Source organism: Amphiura filiformis, chromosome 18, assembly GCF_039555335.1.
Source record: "Amphiura filiformis chromosome 18, Afil_fr2py, whole genome shotgun sequence".
Taxonomy (NCBI): Eukaryota; Metazoa; Echinodermata; class Ophiuroidea; order Amphilepidida; family Amphiuridae; genus Amphiura; species Amphiura filiformis.
The window spans coordinates 58,575,508-58,597,677 of NC_092645.1; the positions used below are offsets into that span (position 1 = coordinate 58,575,508).

General features: G+C 38.0%; 2 protein-coding genes across 2 annotated transcripts; one reads left to right on the plus strand and one right to left on the minus strand.

Moving 5' to 3' along the window:
• Positions 1 to 49: 49 nt before the first annotated feature.
• LOC140138860 (cytochrome c oxidase subunit 6C-2-like) lies at positions 50 to 10,889 on the plus strand. The gene is made up of 4 exons (XM_072160639.1): positions 50 to 199; positions 3,917 to 4,052; positions 5,621 to 5,777; positions 9,046 to 10,889. Exons 1-4 carry the CDS (start codon positions 197 to 199, stop codon positions 9,047 to 9,049), a joined length of 300 nt encoding a protein of 99 aa, XP_072016740.1. The 5' UTR covers positions 50 to 196; the 3' UTR covers positions 9,050 to 10,889.
• Positions 10,890 to 12,319: 1,430 nt separating this feature from the next.
• Positions 12,320 to 21,480, minus strand: LOC140138859 (uncharacterized). Its single transcript, XM_072160638.1, has 4 exons — positions 19,915 to 21,480; positions 16,525 to 17,513; positions 15,511 to 15,599; positions 12,320 to 14,339 (listed from the first exon to the last, which is right to left on the minus strand). Exons 1-4 carry the CDS (start codon positions 20,347 to 20,349, stop codon positions 14,056 to 14,058), a joined length of 1,797 nt encoding a protein of 598 aa, XP_072016739.1. The 5' UTR covers positions 20,350 to 21,480; the 3' UTR covers positions 12,320 to 14,055.
• Between the last annotated feature and the right edge of the window lie 690 nt (positions 21,481 to 22,170).

A 22,170-nucleotide genomic window follows, 5' to 3' on the forward strand; every position in this document is an offset into this window, starting at 1 on the left:
CCAAAATAGATTCCAACCTTTGACCCCTATTGACCCAACTAATCTCTATCACAGATACAGCGAATCTATCTGAATAGTCTCCACTACAGAGCAGTAAGCGGAAGTGGCCTGTTTGGGAAAGAGATTTCTCGATTGAACGCCATTTTGGAACCGGCGAGACGTGATCATAAGAAGTTGCTCTACACAAGTTACTAAAATGGTATGATTGCTGTTATTTTAATAATAAATTCTATTGCTGTTTACTTACGTAGCTGTAGTAGAAAGTTTCTTAAATATTTTCCACAGCTTTCAGTGTGAAAGATGTTCAAATTCGTACCTAACATAAGCTTACAAGTTGAACATGTTGAAGTGATGTGTGTACGACGTGCAGCACTATACAAGGCGATCCCGATTTTCACATAGAATAGATACAAAATGACTAAATTTTTACTTTTCTATCAAGGTTTAGTTTTGCATCAGGGTTAAACAGTTGCCAAACACTTTGCAGTCAAGGTTTAATGTATTGGTAGCAGCGCAGGGTTACTATAAATGAGGGAAATTATGGGTAAAAAATAAGGTCAAAACAACTATTTAAATTTTCATGATTTAAAATTTTAATTTGAAAAAAAGTCAAAATGAGTTAATTAAATGTCTCGAAAAACAATTAAATAACACCGGAAAAACAAGAAACGTTAATCAGCATCACTTCCCTCACATGAAAATATTATCAGAAGAGTGTAAAGGGGCAGAGAATTTGAGAAATGAGCCTAGGTCATAATAGGAGTGAATTTTCTCAGAAAAATGCATCACATTTTTCGAGAAATTCACCATCTTAAATAAATGCAATATTGCATCACGCAATGAAAAGATGTCAAACGTGCTTGAAAATGCATGATACGCTATAGCCAAAATAACAATTTCTCGATCATGAGAGGGTGTACCTTCTGCGTCAGCGTATTTTTCATAGAATAACACGATCGCGCGACCTGCATGACTGAGCCTTGACCTTGCCTAGCAACGACCGTGTGATTGGTCAATTCTCAAAGCAGTGTTTGCGCCGTATAAGCGCCGGTATTTGCGTAGTACGCTCGGCGCAAATAACTGTGGGTACCCAAGTTGGCTCTCATGATCGAGAATTTAATATTATGTGTAAATTACCCTCAAAATGAGCGTACACGTACATGTATCAAGCGCAGTGTCAGTACGGGCATAACGGTGAATTCAACGAGGTTGGTCTATTCAGCGATATTGGTGGATGCATCGAACAATGTCGGTGAATACACCGATAGTACCAGCATCACGCTTCCAACTGAGACCACACAAAGGCATTTTATACAACACACTTTTGTCCTTGATTAAATTGTAGGCCTACCTTAGTAAATATTCTTAAATTTCATCGATGCAAAAAAATATTTAATGTTGCGTTTTTATGGTGCATGATGAAAAAAATGATGATTTTCAAGTGCAAAACTTGGGATTGATGATTTTGTTTGTCTGCTATATCGTAATTTTCAGGCTCCATCTTGGAAAAATGTGGGGTCAAAGGTGTAAAGGTTGCAATGCATATGTTAATTAATTAATTTTAGCCTCATCACTTTCGGATGCAAATGGATAATCATGGAAAAAGTTGTCATGACCTTTTTGAAATCGGCCATTTTGCCGATGACCCGCACATGAATATTAAAATGTAGTGCCGCCGCACATGCGCAGAGGCGATGAAAAACAATAAAACAAAATGGCAAATCGCACACCGATTCTGCCACGACAATTAACGCGACATTTAAGATCAATTTTCTTCACTTAAAATCAGTATTTGCAAAAAACAACATCCAAAATAATAAAATAAATTTATTTTGTACTGAATTCTGAAATTTTGTTGCCCGACTCAATGTCATCATGAACGGTGAATCCACCGATGTCGGTGGATCCATCGATCGTTGAATTCACCGTTATGCCTGTGCTGGTGTTGTTAATTTACCGGTAAATTAAAAATGGCGGTAAATTACTGGTAAGTAAATTAAGCTAATTATAAAAAAAGAGTTAAAATGAACGATAAAAAATTCAATTCTTTTCATATTAAGAGCTACATAGATACTGGAACACAGTCCTGTTTAGTTAAATATACCTTTCCAGATGAAAATAAGCTTCATGAATAAAGCTGAAGTTGTAAGAAATGAAACAAAAGTCATGTTAACTCATGTAGTATTTGTAAAACGTACATTTTTAGAAAGTGTTTCAAAGTTTTCTCTAAATAACAATACATGGATACAGAGCCTGTCTAGCCACTCGGCACTGGACTATACCACCTGAGAAAACTAGACATTTAGGGATTCAATCATGTTTCACCGTTGTTCATCACCGCTTAACAACGATGCGGCCGCGTCGTCTGCGTGGTTTACTTAGCTGCCCTCGCGAAGTAAACCATGCAGACGCGCCGGACGCGAACAGTTGTTAAACGGTGATGAACAACGGTGAAACATGATTGAATCCTTTCAACAACGAAAAGAAGCTAAATATCGTATAATTCACGATTATTTTACGAGGAATGTCAGTTAATCATTGCCACTCAGCCTTACAAACAGTGTCCGAAATAAGGAAAATCTGGAGGTTATCCCGAGGATAACTAAAGCATAAATTCTGCTTGTCCTCAATACATTTTTGTTGTCCCCATAATGTGTCATACTTTTGGAGGTAAAATATAGTGATTGTCCAGGGGATAAGTTCATAGCTCAATATGGTTGTCCCCAGTGATTTTTGGACAAGAGGACAAGAGGATAAGTACTTATTTCGAACACTGCTTACAAAAACTTCGATGATTTCTCTTTTGATATCAGCAATAAAACTACAGAATAAAACGGCAATGTTTAGCCGCTACATGAAAAATACTGAGATCAACTTGTAAGCTGGCATACGCACAAAGGTTCCAGGCATGACAAATTTTACGCACTCTCGCGTAACGCGTAGTCTCGCTCGCGTTCGCGTATACGCTACAGTAAAAGTGCGGGTTCATCACGGTTTAACAATGGTTGGCTCCTGTACTAAGGTATAGGAAGAGTTGTTGAATCAGTATTTATACAATCACATGTATGTTTTCATCATTTTCTTGGTAGAACATTAATACTAGGAATTTCAATTGAATGAACACAGCTTTCTAAAGCTTGTATTCGATCCAACCGGATCGTATTTTTATGATTTTCGGCAATCTTTTCCTTTAGACCACCCTCGCTATAATAAAGGGACTAAATTATTACTTTTGCATCAAGGTTTACTTTTGCATCAAGGTTAAACAGTTGTCAAACACTTTGAAGTCAAGGTTTAATGTATTGGAAGGCGGGCAGGGCTTGGATAAATGAGCTAAATTATGGGGTAGAAAACAAGGTTAAAATAATTTTTTGAAAACAAGTGAAAACAGTTTTCTGGGTTTTCAATGTTGGCAGGTATGCATATGAAATGAGCTGTGTTACAAGTAAGCATATGCTACATGTGCAGTGCAAGGTGTGAGTGACTTGATTCATTTAAACTGTGTAGGGCCACAGCGCATAGAAATCTTGGCTCTACAAATAATTGGAAATCGCACGTTTGAAAATAAAAAGTTATTTAATCCATGAACATGATCCCTAATCCCCAACCCAAAAGAGATGCGACCATGGTTGTAGGAACAAATTTGGTTGTATTATAATACCGCTATTGGGATTACAGATGACTGAATATTCTCTGCTGGAAGTGCAAACAAGAAATAAAGATGGAAACATAAATTAATTTCTAAAGAAGAAATTGTAAGTGACAAGTAAGTCACCAGACCGTCTTAACCAAGATGTAAGTGGTATCTCACCAAGTACTTTTGGTAGCCACAGTAGTGTATTGACTTTGTTTTGGGGATGATATTTATAAACCTTGACTAACACTACAGAAACTTTTTGCTGTCTTTCATGTACAGAGTTCCTCAACACCAGCAGAGACGACCAAATTGCCCAGGCCTGTGCTACGGAGTCTGCTACAGAACCATCTCAGGAAACATCTACTGATTGGCTTTGGCTTAGCTATTGTAGGAGCTGCTGCATGGAAATTGGCAGGTTAGTTTTTGTGGTTACACCCTGCTATGTTCAGAAGATTAGCTGCGTTAAAATGTCCGCTATGTTGAAGGCCCGCTTGATGTCAAATGAAATCGGGTTCGCTATGTCGAATATCCGCTATGTTGAAGGCCCGCTAGATGTCAAATACAAAATCGGGTTCGCTATGTTGAAGGTCTGCTTTGTCGAATATGTATTTAAGCAGGCTTCATGTTAAGGCTTAAAAATGTGTATCTGTGTAGATGTAAGTTTGCCGACAAGCAAGGGTGAAAATAAGGATGTCTCAGCCAGGAACTACATGTATGTATGTACCCAAAGTGACTCCTGGTTCACAGGGATCTCATGTGATCTAGGTGCCACTTCAGGCCCACAAGGAGTCTGTCCAATTCAAACTTCTATTACATGTTACCAAAAGTGGCACACACCATTTTACTTTTGCTTACTTGAATGAAAACTGAAAAGGGCATCATGGCAACTTTTGAAAATTTGAGAAGGGCACCAAGGCAATTACTCAAAAAGTGGAGGAAACTCATCACACAAGCAGAAATGTTCCTGTCAACATGACTGGTGAATGTCAACAACACATCAACATGAATTTTAAGGTCTACATTGTATGAGGGCCAACAGTGACGAATTCTGCAACCGTGAAAAAGCTGACCTGCACGCACGATGCAGAATTCATGCTACAGCATTCCCCCCTTTTTTTTTTGCCTTAAATGAATTGAACATCTCCTTAATGCAATTCTTGTTGAAAAGTCCCATCATTTCTCTGTTGGAATCATCTATCATTAGTGTGAAGTAACATCCTTGTTCAAATGAACCTAGTCAGGCTTTGAGTTTAAAAAAATTGAGGTGTGTGATAAAAAGCACACCTCGAACTTGTGAGGAGTGCTATTTTGTGAATGATGAGTGTGATTTTCATACTAGTGTGAGTGTAAGCTTAAATGATCATTTAAGGAATGTGGAGGAGTGTGATCGCACTCATACTCCTTAAAACTCAAAGCCTGCCTAGTCTTAGTCCAAGCCTGTATCCACCCAAAGCCACATGCTGCATGTTTACACATACGGGTACTGTATGTGAATCATGAATTCTTTACAGGGGGTTAAGATTACCTAATATAGAAAATAATGAGATGCCATTAGCTAAACATGAATATTTATGACAGGTCATCCAATCATGTACAAAGATAATAAAGCTGTTCACTTGTTTGTCATACTGTGTAGTTTTTTTTGTTTATAATCCATGTATTTCATCAGTTACATATGAATGAACTATAAGTTTTGGGTAAAGCAGTTTGTCTAAGTTCTTGAGCGATCAGATTGAGTACATTTAGATGGAATGTGACTAAGAAATAAACAGGTCGCTGCAGTTTGTAAATTGACAGCGGTCCCGGTCGTACAACAGTTTGTATGCAGTAGGCATATGCAATGCTGTCTGTGGTAATCGGCTGGCTGTAGTATAAGACAGTGCCTTGAACAAGACTCTAGAGTCAAAACCTTCAGTTGAGTATATTTCTAATTGTGGCCCTTGCTATTCTAACATGTTACAACTTTCTTATTACTTTCTGCAGTTGTTGACCCAAGGAAACGCAAGTTCAGAGCATTCTGGGAATCATACGATGCAGAGAAAGATTTTCAGAGGATGAAACAACTAGGAGTATTTCACTCAGCAAGACCAGATGCCGGATTTGAGGGCATGGACCTTAGCTCAATTGATCTCAAGAAGAAGTAAGAAACCATTCACTATTAGGTTGTACTAGATGTAGCACACATGCTATCTCCTGAAGATCGTACACATGCTATCTACTAAAGACAGCACACTACTGAAGATAACACACATGCTATCTACTGAAGATAGTGCACATGCTATCTACTAAAGACAGCACACATGCTATCTACTGAAGATAACACACATGCTATCTACTAAAGACAGCACACATGCTATCTACTAAAGACAGCACACATGCTATCTACTGAAGATAGTGCACATGCTATCTACTAAAGACAGCACACATGCTATCTACTGAAGATAACACACATGCTATCTACTAAAGACAGCACACATGCTATCTACTGAAGATAACACACATGCTATCTACTAAAGACAGCACACATGCTATCTACTGAAGATAACACACATGCTATCTACTGAAGATAGCACACATGCTATCTACTGAAGATAGCGCACATGCTATCTAATGGAGGTAGCACACAAGATATCTACTGAAGATAGTACACATGCTATCTACTGAAGATAGCACATGCTATCTAATGGAGGTAGCATGCATGCTATCTACTGAAGATAACACACATACTATCTACAGAAGGTAGCATACATGTTGTCTTCTGTACTGAAGACTATCTACTGAAAGTAACACATGTATACTATCATCTGAATATGTTAACATGCTATCTACTTAGGATAGCACACATGCTATCTACTGAGGATAGCACACATGCTATCTACTGAGGATAGCACACATGCTATCTACTGAGGATAGCACACATGCTATCTAATGGATGTAGCACACATGCTATCTACTGAGGATAGCACATATGCTATCTACTGAGGATAGCACACATGCTATCTACTGAGGATAGCACACATGCTATCTACTGAGGATAGCACACATGCTATCTACTGAGGATAGCACACATGCTATCTACTGAGGATAGCACACATGCTATCTACTGAGGATAGCACACATGCTATCTACTGAGGATAGCACACATGCTATTTAATGGAAGTAGCACATGCTATCTACTAAAGACAGCACACATGCTCTCTACTGAAGACAGCACACATGCTATCTACTGAAGATAACACACATGCTATCTACTAAAGACAGCACACATGCTATCTACTGAAGATAACACACATGCTATCTACTAAAGACAGCACACATGCTATCTACTGAAGATAACACACATGCTATCTACTGAAGATAGCACACATGCTATCTACTGAAGATAGCGCACATGCTATCTAATGGAGGTAGCACACAAGATATCTACTGAAGATAGTACACATGCTATCTACTGAAGATAGCACATGCTATCTAATGGAGGTAGCATGCATGCTATCTACTGAAGATAACACACATACTATCTACAGAAGGTAGCATACATGTTGTCTTCTGTACTGAAGACTATCTACTGAAAGTAACACATGTATACTATCATCTGAATATGTTAACATGCTATCTACTTAGGATAGCACACATGCTATCTACTGAGGATAGCACACATGCTATCTACTGAGGATAGCACACATGCTATCTACTGAGGATAGCACACATGCTATCCAATGGATGTAGCACACATGCTATCTACTGAGGATAGCACATATGCTATCTACTGAGGATAGCACACATGCTATCTACTGAGGATAGCACACATGCTATCTACTGAGGATAGCACACATGCTATCTACTGAGGATAGCACACATGCTATCTACTGAGGATAGCACACATGCTATCTACTGAGGATAGCACACATGCTATTTAATGGAAGTAGCACATGCTATCTACTAAAGACAGCACACATGCTCTCTACTGAAGACAGCACACATGCTATCTACTGAAGATAGCACACATGCTATCTAGACTATAGTGTGTTTTGTCTTAAGTTGATAGTAATGCCATATTGGATTTCACACTTGGCAATTCAAATTGCACGCTAACCTAATCCCGCAGGGCATATACATGTGCGTAGAAGGGCAATTTGTCCGTACGCTGGTGAAGCATCCGCACTGATTCAAATATCCCACTGCAAAATCCAACATGGCGTTACTCTCAACTTGAGACAAGACATGCACTATAGTTGGTACGTGTGCTGTCTAATGAAGATATTGCACATGATATCTACTACTATAACAACATGATTTTTTTCTAGTGCCTTTTTCTTTCATGGCAAGTTTCTTTGAGATGTGAATCAGAAATCAATAATAATCTTAATGACCAGCCATCCCCCTATATAGTATTTGGGACAATGGTCGAGGTCCAATGCCCTTTAACCTTTTCTAATCGCTCCATTGTGATATGGAATTTATTATAAAGATGGCATGTTATCTAGATAGTATGTGTGCTATCGCCTGATAGAATTTTTTACTATGTATTTTATTATCTTTTGCAGATACAAATATTAGAAAGAAATATAAGCCCTATTGTATGGTAACATGTTATGGTTGGTCTTAACCCTGGAATTATGGAACCTTTGGGCCTCATAACTACTAAATTGTTGGTCTAAAGTATATAAAAGCATACATTATTTAGAATGGCAAAGACTTCATTAATCCAGTTTTGAGGTCAATTATTGGCAAAAATGCTTTTGAGAATCCCCCCGGGTGTTTTTTACGTTAATTTTTTCGGGCAACATTGTTATGCAAAAAAAAAAAAATTAATTTTAAAACTAGGTAAAAATATCAAGGATTTGTTTTTTCACATTTTTTGGATTTCGACTGACTTCACCAAAAATGGTTGAAAATGCTTACTTTTGCAAAAAAATCATAAAAAAGTTTAAATTTCACCCAAATTTCAACAATTTTTGGTGAAGTTGGAAATCACGCATTTGAAAAATAGTAAATTAAATCCACGTAGCCTAAAATCTATTTTAAGATCATTTTTGAAATTTAATATAAAAAAAAAATACTGAAGAATTTTGTTGTTATGTGGCCCAACAAAATGTTCTCCAAAACTGAGCATTTTTGGTCAAATTTGACCGCACATATGGATTTGTCAAGTCTTTGCCATTCTAAATATGTATACTTTTTATATACTTTGGACCAACAATTTAGCAGTTATGAGGCCGATAATTTTCCACAACTCCATGGTTAAGACCAAATTTAAATGACAAGGTCAAAGGTCATGCATGGGGAAAAAGATTGTATTTTGTTCATTAAAGGTACACCTTTTTATTGGTATCATGTAATTTGATCAATATTCATATTATTTAATGTAATAATAATATTTTGTTCTTGTTTTTCTCTCTTTTCAGATAATGTGTGTGCATGCGCCCAGTGTGCAGTTTGTATAGCAATCCACTTAGTGAAACACATTGAACTGAACTTTTATTAGAATGGAATGAGTAAAGTATAAATGCAACAATTAATATTTGTTTGCTGTTCTGGAATATAAAATGTACCTGAGTTTACGTTTGCTGTCGGACACACTTCATTTGCTGTGGCTTGGACGACCTCACGGGAGCCTCACATCATAAAGGAAATCTTGGATATTTTTGTTTTAATTGTTTAGGGGGAGGGGAAATAAATTGTTGAATTTAAGAAGATTGTTGTAAGTGCATTATAATAAGAAACCATATCAACTTTTTTGCTTTCAATTGTCATAGTTATTTTTCACAAGGATTTTACTTTCATGAATGGCGTGCAGACGTGAAAAATAAAACATGCAAAAAATCATTGTGTATATAAGGTTAAAATATACTTGACATAAATTCTGTCAAATATACAACTCTCACAAATTCAAAAAACCTCAAAATGGCAAAAAAATCTTGAGGTGAAAATAATGGCGTATGCAGTATTACTGAACTTGTGAACATCAGGAGGCAAATTCTCAAAACCTTATTACACATCCTTTTGGGTGGTAAGGTTGCATTTAATTGATATGTCTTAACAGTTTAAGAATCTGACTCCTGATTGATAAGTGCATGAAATAAAATATGTTGGTGTTGAACATTACATCAGGTTTTAGCTTAAAGTGAAGTTGGTATGCATCGTGCTGCAACGTTACTTTGTAATATGATATATGGCAACTTTGCCAGTGCAACATGTTATAAGAGATATTTCTTTATGCCAATGTCAATGTAAATTACATATTGGAATTCTGTGCATAACCATTTTAGTCCTCCATGTGCTCACAAGAAGATAAACCCTTTATTGTTTTTAAATTATTATTTGAAACATTGTATGCAGTGAATTGAAAACAACAAATTATTTGTGCTTACAATTTACTTGCAACAGCTGAGTAGGATTTACAAATCTAACATCAACTATCACAGACCATGAAAGTAGCATATCTGACATGGCCATGAGAATTGAGTGTAATTCAGTGTTCATTCACACTGTGACATTTCTTATATCTAGCCATATCCACAATAATTGTTACATTGAGGAAGTAGCACGCTTTCAATGTATATGGTCCAAACCAAATGAACTGTTTGCAATTTATTAAAACTAGCCATATCCACAATAATTGTTACATTGAGGAAGTAGCACGTTTTCAACCCACTAGACCAATATTAAATAGTATGCCATTTGCTTGAAGTATGAGGATATACAATGGGACCCTATTTTACAGTTGTGATTTGTTGTTACTACTCACGCAATGGTGCAAAGTCTTTTGAAAGTCACTCACACAAGACTGACTGCCTGATTTGATCAATTGTATTATTATTAGACAAGAAACCACAAACTTATGTCATCAAATGCTACCTACCTTTACATACAGGGAAGTTAAAACTTAACACAATTAATTTAAGCTTTAAAAAAAGAAACCGCATCACATCTCTTTATGGCATTGTTCAATAATGTATATTTACAATTGAAATATCAACAATTTGATCTTGTGGTATAGGGAATGAGTTTTGATTCCTAGTACCCACAGGGTCACACCATGTATGTATAAACATCAAGATAACTTGAACCATGCCCTGAGGAGATGATGTTATAATTGTAGTCCTACATACCTAAGGCAGATGGACCGTATGCTATGCACTTGTTCAGGGTTCTGTGTTGTGAGTTCCATCATATACATGCAAAACTGTTGTGATGAGTTATTTGTTGTTGTGAATTAAACCTAAACTTGGAAGAAAACAAAAATGGATGTTATAGTTTCTTGTTTTGACTTTTATGAATTTTGGAGCTAAAATGCAAACATTTAATTATGCAGTGTATCATCTGTGTCAGAAAATGGTTAGTTTTGTTGAATTTGCTTTTCTTGGACAAAAAAACAGAAGGATATTGGAGAAAAGAACATACCATTGTATGTGTTTTTTTTTCCAATGGGAAAGGTATGTTCTTTTCTCCAATAGTCTTGAGTTTTTTTTTGTAAAATCACATTCTAGATAATAAGGGAAAAGTTGCATTGGTAAAGATTTCAAAAAGTATTTGAAGTTGACTTACATGGGTATCAAGTATGTGTTTTTGGTTGAATGTTCTCTGGGCAACCAACCAGTACAAGGAAGTGAAAGTAATCTCATGATTGGCTGGTAAGCATGTGTCTCTCAAGAAAAAGTCTGCGTAAAGCCATCTGTTTATAAATTTAGTTGTTTTGTTTCCAAATTCTTTTTTTTTGGGGGGGGGGATATTTGAAATTTTTCCCAAATGTGCAAACTTACACTTAATGTTTTTAGGACAATAGCAATTTTGAATAAGACATTAAATCCCCCATAGAGCTCCACAGTTAAGCGGCCAAGATAGGTAGATTTTCTTTAAAATGACCAAAAAACGGCTAATATTTAACCGACGGATGCCGAGTCACAAATCAAAATGCTGTATCTGCTGTTTACTTGATTCAAAATCATCATTTGCAAGTGTAGGCACACCGAAAACAAATTGCAACAATCATAGTCAGTGATGCTCATTTTGTTTTCAGTATGTTTTGTAAGTTTTTTTTTCACACCCTATATATGCCCGGTATAGTATTAGTAGGTCAACTCAAGCAAAAAGTATATAATTACATACCGTGGGTGTGAGGCCCATGAAAACACTTATTAATGCATTTTATTTCCTCTTTATTTTGCTGGCTCGTTTAACTCTGAAAACTATACACGTTCATTAACTGGCACACAAGAGGTTTCTTGTTTTCTTGACAACTTTACCAAGCTTTTTACAAAAAAAATGTAAAATACAATTATACAAATGCATCCTAGAACCCAGTGAGGTCAATAGATCTTGACTACACTTGCCTGTCCTATAACAAATACCCCGACCAGCTATCTATGGAGCTCTATGGCGAAAAGTGTGGGGGAGGGGCATTTGGCTTGAAAAAAGTGTGGGGGTGGGCAGTGGCCCTACCCATGCGTGTCCACCCCCACCCACGATTGACGCTCGTGCTAGGACCACCTAAACACGTTTCAAATTGATAAGGGGTCGGTCACCCACCTTTGCACAGTATTTTTGTGAGGCCCGAGTGCACATCAGACATATCGATTTGCATTCTGAATACGAGGAAATAAAATGTCCTATTGATATCAAGTAATTTTGATTTTTGCGATATAAAACACATTTTTGTGGCAAATTATAAAAAAAAAATTTAGTTTTCATTTTTATTATTGATGTTTTTTATTTATCAAAAATATCAATTTTTAAAAATTTGCCATAAAATTTTGTATTATATCGCGAATTTCAAAATATCAAAATTATTTGATATCAGAATGCAATTTGATAATCTGATGTACTCTCAGGCCCCACCAAAAATACTGTGCAAAGGTAGGTGACCGACCCCTTAATATATTACAACATCAACATATTTTGGAATGTCATTTTAGCGATATTTTTAAAGTTGACAACGGCTAAAAACTACAACAACTGGTGTCAGACATAATTATTGTGGAGCTTGTTTAAAACACTTTATAGATCCATATCCCCCTCTTTGAATCGGTGCAACACACAAATCATACACCCAGCAAACACTAAGCGTTTAAAGGATCTAAAATGTTGAGTCTAGGAAAGCTAAGAAATTAGAATAACTGATCAAAAAAGGATAAAACAATATCTAAAAGTTAATATCGTAAAATATTTTCTGCCAAACATGAATAAAAAATGGTTTCTCAAATTTCAAAATAACATTATGAACAACATTTTCTGAAACCATTTTCAAAGCAGTGTAAAAATGTTGCGAACCCTTTAATAACGTTACAATATGGAAACTTAAGGTTTTTGTGTTTACTATGCCTCCAAAGTACGGGCCAAAGAATCGGGCACTATAACTTTGAAAGTGATGTGCGGACAAATCTAGGGTTCTTTCCTCGTTCTATGAGAGATTTGACACCAAGAAGGATCATAGATTGCAATGGCTTACAAAGGTCGCTCAGTGAGACTTGCGAAATCTTGGGATCATAATGCCGAAATAAAAAAATTGGCAATGTTTGGATATGAAAATATATCAAATACTCTAAATAATTACTTAAAATAATTACTTAAACAGATAATGGAAAACTCTGGGTATATGAAAACACGTAGCGGTAGTTTTGAATAAAAAATATCAACAAGAGCAATGACCCAAATGAAGTTAATAATCTGAGCGGAAAATTGCAGCCGAGGACCGCAAATCGCCGCGGTGAACCAAAAATTGTAACGGTGAACCAAAAATCGCAGCGGTGAACCAAAAATTGCAGAGGTGAACCAAAATCGCAGCGGTGAACCAAAAATCGCAGTGGTAAAGCGATTCGCAGCGGTGAACCGAAAATCGCAATAGTAACACGAAAATTCTTTTTTGGGTCTTAATTTATACTGCCTAGCAGAATGTTGGATGTGCCGCCACGTGTTGTAAATCTCTCCCATAATATATTAGGCCTATAACTTCGTGATCCACAGCCTCATCCTCCACTTACTCCAAAAAGTGGATATTTTTACACCAGCAAAAACCTAGGACTTCACAATGTTTGTGTTCATATATAACCTTTCATGAAGATTAGGTCGTTTGACAAAGACATCCAATGTATTTTCCGCCTGTGGACAGCCCGAAATTATAACACCAAAAGGCCCCAAAATGGGCTGAAAATTAAAAAAAAAAAACACGGGAATTTGAACTCACCATGCTCACAAAAAAAATCTGAATTCAGGCTAAAACCTGAAAAGTGGCATCTCTAAACACTGGCCTACACGCAATACCTTCAGCATGTTCAGTGATGTAAACTCTTAGTTCAATGTCCGAATCACCTGAAATTTGGGAAATATTTTTTTCGTGGATATCTATATACCAAAAAGCGGATGCTAGAATTACGAAATACCCCTTTAAGTACACATTCACAACAAGTGAGTCCAAATTACCGAAAAACCGATTTTTGTATAAAATGTCTGATTGTGTATAATTGCATATCATTATCAAGTTTTAATTCTTCCTTCAACTTGTCATCTGTGCGAGTATCCATCAAACAGAGCTTTCCTCCATCAATCTCCTCTGTCAAGCAATGCTCCACGACTTTGTCTGAGAACTTTAAATGACGCATGAGACCAGCGAGTTGTTCGACATTGAAATAGGCTATGTCCCCATCGCTCGGTGGCTTCACTGTGAACACGTCTTTGGCTTTAGTCCGTGTAGACTTTCCCTCTGTAAAAGAAATCGAAAGTTAACTTTAGACGCGTAAATTATACTTATATGATTGTTTCAAGTTCAGGCGCCTTAACGCAGATAACGCTAACAAAACTTCGGCCAAGCACAATTGACCTGGTGAAGGGTGCGGGGGGGTCGTCATAGAGCTCCATAGATAGCTGGTCGGGGTATTTTTTTTATAGGACAGGCAAGTGTAGCCAATAATCAGGCTTATTACCCTGTTCGAAACCGACTGTAACGAGATCTTTTATCATGGGTCATCTGCCCCACCTTTACCACATGAGCCACGGGAAAAGCAGAATTAGATTTTTTGGTCCTACTGGGAATTGAACCCGGGACCTCTCGCACCAAAGGCAAAGACATTAACCAGTGTGCCACGCTGCTCCCTTGTACATCTTATGTGACACCATCTTCCGAAAGAAAACTTTGGGATCTCTTGAAGTTCCCCGATTGTTCCCTCCCGGCTGTTCTCTCGTTGACTATTCTAGTCGATTGGCCCTAAAATTAAATTGCCCACGCCAATCATCACACTTGGCGACATGTACGTGCGCAGGATACAAGCTGGAGAATATTCGCTGTCGTAGTGCACGTTAGAATATGACCGTTGCTAGGTCAACTGGATCACGCTTTCTTTGTAACGAACCACTGATCGAAATGATCACAACACAAATCCTATGGCATATCAAAATTCGGAACAGGTGTACGAGCCCATGCTTGGAGCAGTAACCAATGGTTACTAACGTGCACTACGACAGCGAATTAGAGGACTCCCAAGGTCTCTATCCTCGACTGGTAGCCCAAATCCCGGGGCCCAAATAGCCATAAACTAATTGGCGAACAAGAAAATGTATGTGTAATACTGCAATAATGTCTGTCACTATCTCAAATTGTAGTAAAGTTGGTGCCATCCAAACTATTAGTTCTTTGAACAACTTTAGAAGGGGTTTAATTTATACCTATAGTGATCAAGAAAATGGCAAAAACTTCTAGCCAAGGACTGTTTCGTCGAATACGGGACGAGCTTCTCCGTATTCTGGGTCGGTAAGCATGCCGTGTTTGACGAATGAAACTGGCCAAGGTTCTTTCCACAGTTTTAGGCATACCAATACCCCGGACCAATACGAGATTTGTTTGAACATTGTTATTGAACATATTACAATGTACCTACCTGGAAATGTGGGCATTTTGCGAGATCGAGGCGACCTCGCGAAAGACCTCGTCAGTGTATGGAACCCTTTCTGGATCGTTGCAGCACCCCTGTATAAAGAATAAGAATGTATAAACACTAGTCTTACATACCTGTCATTCAAAACGTCATTACGGCCACGTTCACACGATTGACACGAAGCAGAAAACGTAGGGTCCAAGTTGACAGTCGAGATTTCTGACCGTGTGACGCAAATGCACTTGACGTTGTCCTACAAAATTCGAGGTTTAGCTGAGCAGGCGACGATTCACGTGTCCAGGACCGGCGCCCGGACCGGCGCGGTGTCCACTGCAGTAAACTTTGAGTTTCAGCTGGCCCTTTACGTCGCCTATATACGAGCTCTATACGGTACTAACACCTCGAAAAAGGAGCGAGAGAGACGGCATCCAGGTGCAGCGTACACATGATCAGAAAAATCCGAATGACACCTTGAATTATTCGACATCCAAATTAATTTTCAGCCGATCCCTAAATGCGTTATGTGGACACGAAGAACTATTTGCTACAAAGGGCAGGCCCTCAACGCATTTGGACCCGCATTTCCCTTAGAATTTGTTTGGGGATCCAAACCCGCACCTATAATTATCATTATTATGAGCAAATTGTGATAATTGTTCCAGAAAGGGTGCCAAATATTCAACAAATGGCAGCACAATTTGAGTAAACCAGTGATGCTCAAAGGCATTAGATCCATTCAAAATTAATCGTGATACCTATTTCGTAGCCTGTATTTTCTCCTATTTGTTCGTTCCAGAAGATTTACAGTCAACCCAGGAACCAAACACTGTCTCTTAGAAATAAGAAGAACTGGAAAGCATTCTTTCAAATCTCCGAGAGCGATTATTTTATGTAGAAGGAGGAAATGTTGTTATCACGAAAAAGCAAGAATACTTGATACAATATCTTTTGCTCTCATCTCACTCACACGCTGAACAAACAAAAAAAGAAGGAATAAAAGAAACACTTTGATCCTACCTGACATTCTGCATGCGAAGTTGAAGTGACTGTTTCCTATTCAGCTTCTTACGAGCTGTCGTCTTTGTAGCACTCTCGTCCACAGATTGGCTTCTTGTTGCCGTCTTTATCCCTTGCGAATCCTGCCCACCATTCGTCGACACAGTTACCCCTCTTTCCTTAACTTTCTGCCCATCATTAGCTGCCTTTTTATTCCCAGAATCTGGCGATGGCGGAGGAGTGGGGAACTTCAGGCGATGACCAATAGGTAACTCTACTTTTGGTTTCGGTTTCGGTGATATCTTCGGTTTGGGGATCTCAACATCTTCGTAGGGTTTTTCATTGTTTGGTTTGACGATTGTTGCCAGACGTTCAAACCTTTGCGCGGGAAGTTTGGTTATCGATGTACGCGGTGCTGTTATTTCAATATTCCCCATCACGGATGGTTCTGTCAGAAGCTGTCGCGCTTGGACCTCTACAAATTCTGGTATCTCTCTTGTCATTCCCGTCTCTCTGGTTTCTGTATCATACTCGATGACATAAGTAACAGAATAGCGATAAAGTCCCAAAATTTGAAAAGGGGAGTCTTTAACAAGTAAGACGTCTTCTTCTGTCAGTGCATTGTTGGGTGGCTGGCTGTAGGATGCTTTAAATTCCGCCCAACCGTTCTGTAGAATCTCGAACATAGTGTGATGTTGGATTGACGGCGTAGACGCGACTAGGTGTGCTTCTACGTCACCAGGTACAGATATCAATCCAGGGTGTCCTTTCGTGCTCATTGTTCGCATAAGCTCTACTATTTCAACCGTGTCCTCCGTACGAGTCATAAGAAGGCTTTGCAGATCGTCAGTATTGCCTGAAACTGCTTCAAGTATGTCAAATTCGTAGATAGACTCCAGTTGATATTCCTGGAGCTCATCTGATACTTCGCAGGTGTTGGTGGCGCGGGTTTTGCCTTTGAAGCCAGCTTTGATGAGGTCATAAGGTGTGCAGAATGTATCTGCAAGGATCTGTGAGAATGCAATCAAGAAGAAGAATAAATTGTATCTTCTCGGCTGAGGTTCATGAGGGAAGGTGGCTAGGGATTTGGGGCAGAGAAGGGCCAAGCTCACAGGCATACCGATGCGTCGGTCGCGACGGGTCGCGAAAGTGCAGATTAATGCTAACATCAAGTAACAATTACAAATAATGACAACTACCATGATTACGAATGTGTTATCAACACGGTCACCTTAAAATCAAATATGACAGTATTGCGCATAGATTGTATTTTTTAAGCTAGACCGTCGTGTCAGTGCTAAAACGTCTTTTAAAAATGTCACTTAAAAGTGACATTTTTGGCGAAGTTGAGTTATTATTAAAAAGAGCACTTCTTGTTCCATCGCTCCACCCCTCCTTACTCAGTATAAGTTGAGATCTTTATACCACCAGAAACCTATGACTAAATAATGTTTGTATTTCTAACCTTTCTTGCAGATTCAGTCGTTTGACAAAGATATCGTCCTGTATTCTTGGGTTGTCGACAGACAGAAATTACAACACAGTGACCTATGGAGCACTGTACTATATAATGCAATCATACGTAACTCACAAATTCAATATCCGAATTAACATAATCAACTTAAATTCTGGAAATAAGGTTTTTTCGTAAGTATCTATTAAACCATATCCTAAAAAGAGGTTGTTATAGAATCAAGCAATACCCCTTTAGGGAACAAACCAAAAGATCGATGACGTCCTATAAACGTAACTAGTTTCGTTTCTCAGCCGACCCCCTCCCTCCCGGCCAGAAACGTAATAATGAAATGTTGAAAATTTTGACAGTTAATTATAATGACACATTCTTCAGACCGATGTTTTTGTACAAACGTAATCGAGTATTTTTACCCCCTCCCCCCTAAACGAAACTAGTTTCGTTTATAGGACGTCATCGATCTTTTGGTTTGTTCCCTTAATGGACTATGAAAGTATAGGTAAATGCACACATTTTAAGCTATTTTTCTTAGTTTTTTTTTAAAGGTCTGTATGCCTAACCCAGCAAACACAAAACATTTTCGACATAATTCGCAAAAGGCTATAAAAGGTCAGAAAACGTTTAAATGTCGGGTTATATAAAGGGTACATTAATGGTATAAAACGTTTTCATAACATTGAATAAGATTTGTTGGTAATTTACTGCACAACAAACACAAATGTTTTACAGAAAACATTTAAATGTTTGGTTATATAAGGGTATAAAAACGTATTAATAACATTCCAAAAACATTTTTGAAAACTTGGTACAAATCATTCTGAACAGAATGTTATTTTGGAGTTGAAAAATATTTTGCAAAAAATGTTTGCCCAAAATATTTACAATAACGTTTTTAAAATGTTTTCACGACCTTATATAACCCGACATTTAAATGTTATTAAAACGTTTTGTAAAAAACATTTTAAGAACATTTCTATGTTTGCTGGGTGCAAATATTTTAACATAATGTTATTTAGGTGTTGACAAAATATTTGGCCAAAAACATTTGCAAAAATAGTTTACAATAACATTTCGAAAACATTTTAAAAATATTGTTGTAGAGTGGTTTCATACAAAACGTTTTAAAACGATTTCATGATCTTTATATAACCCGACATTTTAATGTTATTAAAACGTTTTTACCTAAACCAAAACGTTTTTGTGTTTGCTGGGAATATACGTATTATCTGGGTAATGAGATCCACACCATCTACCAAAATGCAATCGACACTCTTATTATATCTCAAATGCCACAATCTCAACACACAGACCAAATAAATACGGGGAAAGAGGGTCCCCTTGCCTGCATCCACATTACTATTATAACATTTTAGATTCATGTAAATACCACATTAACAATTTCTAGAAGATATTATTGAAGGCTAGTTTTGAAGAAAAATTACGTCATGTTTTACCTTCTAGAATCATATTATTACTATTATTGTTGGAGGTACATTATATCCATATGAATTGTTTTTGAGTAACCCCGGGGGGGGGGGGGGGTCTTCCTGGTTGAAGGTATACGGGGATGTGCCACGGTTTTGGGGTACCTTTTCAGCGATTTTGGTATATCGATGGGTGGGTTTTCAGTGGAGACCAATGCGCCCAATTGGGCGCATTTTGTCAAAAGTGCCCTTAAAGCGCCCAATTATGGCAATTTTGGGTGCTTTTTCTTGAAAATTGGTATACTGAAGGGTAGCAAAAACAGCAAAAAGTAGGTATAGAGAAAGTCAGCATCCGAAAGTCTGCGTGGCACACCCCCGTACAACATTTTTCGAAGACACCCCCCCGGTGAGTAACAGTAATTATCATGGTTTATTGTAACAGTTGTAAATATTTTTGAAATCTGATAAAAAGGTTTTCCCAACGAAATCTTACATTTTGTCGATGAAATTTACCTTAAATTCTCCCCGAAACTCTGTCGGTACCAAGAATCCATTCCTCAGTCCTTTCACCAAGATGGCTTCCTTGGATGCCGCAGAATGTACCACAACCACAGCACCAGGCTTTAGACCATACTCTTCCAAATCTGTATCTGTAGCTTTTGAACTCTCCGTCAAGGACGTGAACATGGTGAAGACTGGTTTACCAGGAAGGACTTTCTTTGCGATATCATGGATGCTGGTATTAGCGCCATACTTTTGAGGTTGGTTTTTGTGTGGATCGTAAGGTACCACAGAAATATTCATTGTAGAAGGAATTTCGACCTTTTTCTCGGAACCATCCTGGAGCTCAACTTCAACGATCTTTGTTTGGGTTAGTATCAGCTCGCCATCGTAATCGTCCGCTATTCCCGGTATATGTAAATCCAAACCGCGGATTTTTACGCTCATATCAGATATTTTGCGGACTCGAACCGGGAACCTTTTCACAAGTTCGTGTGCCTGATACGTCAACGTATCTTCCTTTTTTTAACTTGAAGATTCATATCTAACGGGAGTGAGAGAATTGTGTCAGTTTTGACGTGTTTACATTCAATCCAATGTCGTTCTCCATTTGTGCCTTTACAGAGCAATTTTAACCTGTCTCCGGGACTGATCGCCACGTTTAGCTCCTTAATCTCAAGTTCTTCGTTGACAAGAACATATTGTGGAAAATCTTCTGCTAACTGCGCGACGGTTTCGAACTTGTGTCCATCCGGGTACACAGATGATATTTCAAATGTGCCCGGGTATCCATCTGGAAGATACGCGTGTGTTCTCAATTCAGTAGGAGTCTCGTACTCGGGTTCTTCTTCAATAGTTTGAACTTGGATTCGATCCCGGGTACCAATGAAGCGAAGTTTATCAGCATTGGAAAATTCGAAATTGGTGAAAGCGTGTTTGTTGCCATATACGTTACCGAGCATAGGAAACGTGTCTTGCTCGATGAAATCTATGAGCTGTATTTGTTGATCTGTGATTGTAACATCTGCATAATTAGGTACATTATCGGGAAATGTATGGTTATGATTATCAATGGAAGCCATTTTGCACTAGTAGTGTTGATCACATAATTTGCACATGTAAACTGCGATAGATATCAAGTTGTAGTTTCCTTATACTGCACGCTCATGAAATCAAGCATAAATGTATACCAATTGGGCTCAGACATTGTCACGTAAAACCGAGTTAATTGGGCGCAATGTCATGACTGAACACCACCCATTTGCTACAATATTGTCAATATGCTTAATTTATATTCAAACAATGTAAGTCAAACACATTAGATTTTCTAGCTATTTAGTTTGTCCAATAGAGCATCAAACGCACCTTTACTGCTTAAGTTATTTTGTCTTTCCAAATTTACCTGTATTTAGTATTTCCTTGTTGTACTTGGCAACGGAACAAAATAAGAGAATTTGACGGTTGAAAAACCCTGCTGTTAAATAGCCATAACGAGCGGATTGTATAGCTGAGCAATAATTACATGTAGGCATATGCACCAAAACTGTCTGATTGATAATTAGGTCTCATAAGAGCGTATAGAGTTAGCATGACATTTTTTGCACTTATGTGCATATTAGAATTAGTTAAAACCGCTTCTACCAAAACACACCATCATTGCGTGCCGAGGTGCCAACCTGCCAAACAGGGTTGGTCCTGTTTTGGTCTGCCAAAATTTTCTTGCTCGCCCTCACCGGGTTGTGTTCGACCATTAGTTTGTTTTTGGATGTAACCCTTTTCATGGCTGGCAGTTTTTCTGTATGCATAGATCTTATCCATGTAGGGCCCACATAGGCACACGACAATTTAGCTACAATCCACACCACAATTGTCATGTTAACGCACCTGGGTCCTTCTTGACGGACTACACATAGTTGGTAAGGTCAGCACGCCCCCCTCCCGCTTTTGTCTTCCTATTCCCTGTTCTTTAATTTGTTGCCATTCGGTAAGCCGTTTTGTCAGCATTTGCCCATCTGTTTGTTTGTTGTCTTCTTGAGTGCAAGTTGTACCGCCCATCATCTCCATTTGGCTTCTTTGATTTTCACCATAATGTCTTTGACTTGAGTTTGCTGTCTTGTTTCACATGTTTATATGTTCTTAATTTGAGCTCTATAAGGTGATGTGCAGCATTTCCCTTTCCATTGCTCTTTGGAATAATATTAGTTTATGTTCCCGGTACTTGGTTGTTGTCCATTGTTTCGGCCCTTATGTCATATTTGGCAATTCCCA

What these genes read in the sequence shown, in the direction of transcription:
- LOC140138859 (XM_072160638.1), bottom strand. Translation starts at nt 20,349, where the DNA reads ATGAGCGTAAAAATCCGCGGTTTGGATTTACATATACCGGGAATAGCG. An exon ending in CTTCGCATGCAGAATGTCAG is followed by an intron (nt 15,600 to 16,524) that starts GTAGGATCAAAG and finishes TTCTTTATACAG; the next exon opens with GGGTGCTGCAACGATCCAGA. An exon ending in CAAAATGCCCACATTTCCAG is followed by an intron (nt 14,340 to 15,510) that starts GTAGGTACATTG and finishes TTTCTTTTACAG; the next exon opens with AGGGAAAGTCTACACGGACT.
- LOC140138860 (XM_072160639.1), top strand. An exon ending in TGCTGCATGGAAATTGGCAG is followed by an intron (nt 4,053 to 5,620) that starts GTTAGTTTTTGT and finishes TACTTTCTGCAG; the next exon opens with TTGTTGACCCAAGGAAACGC.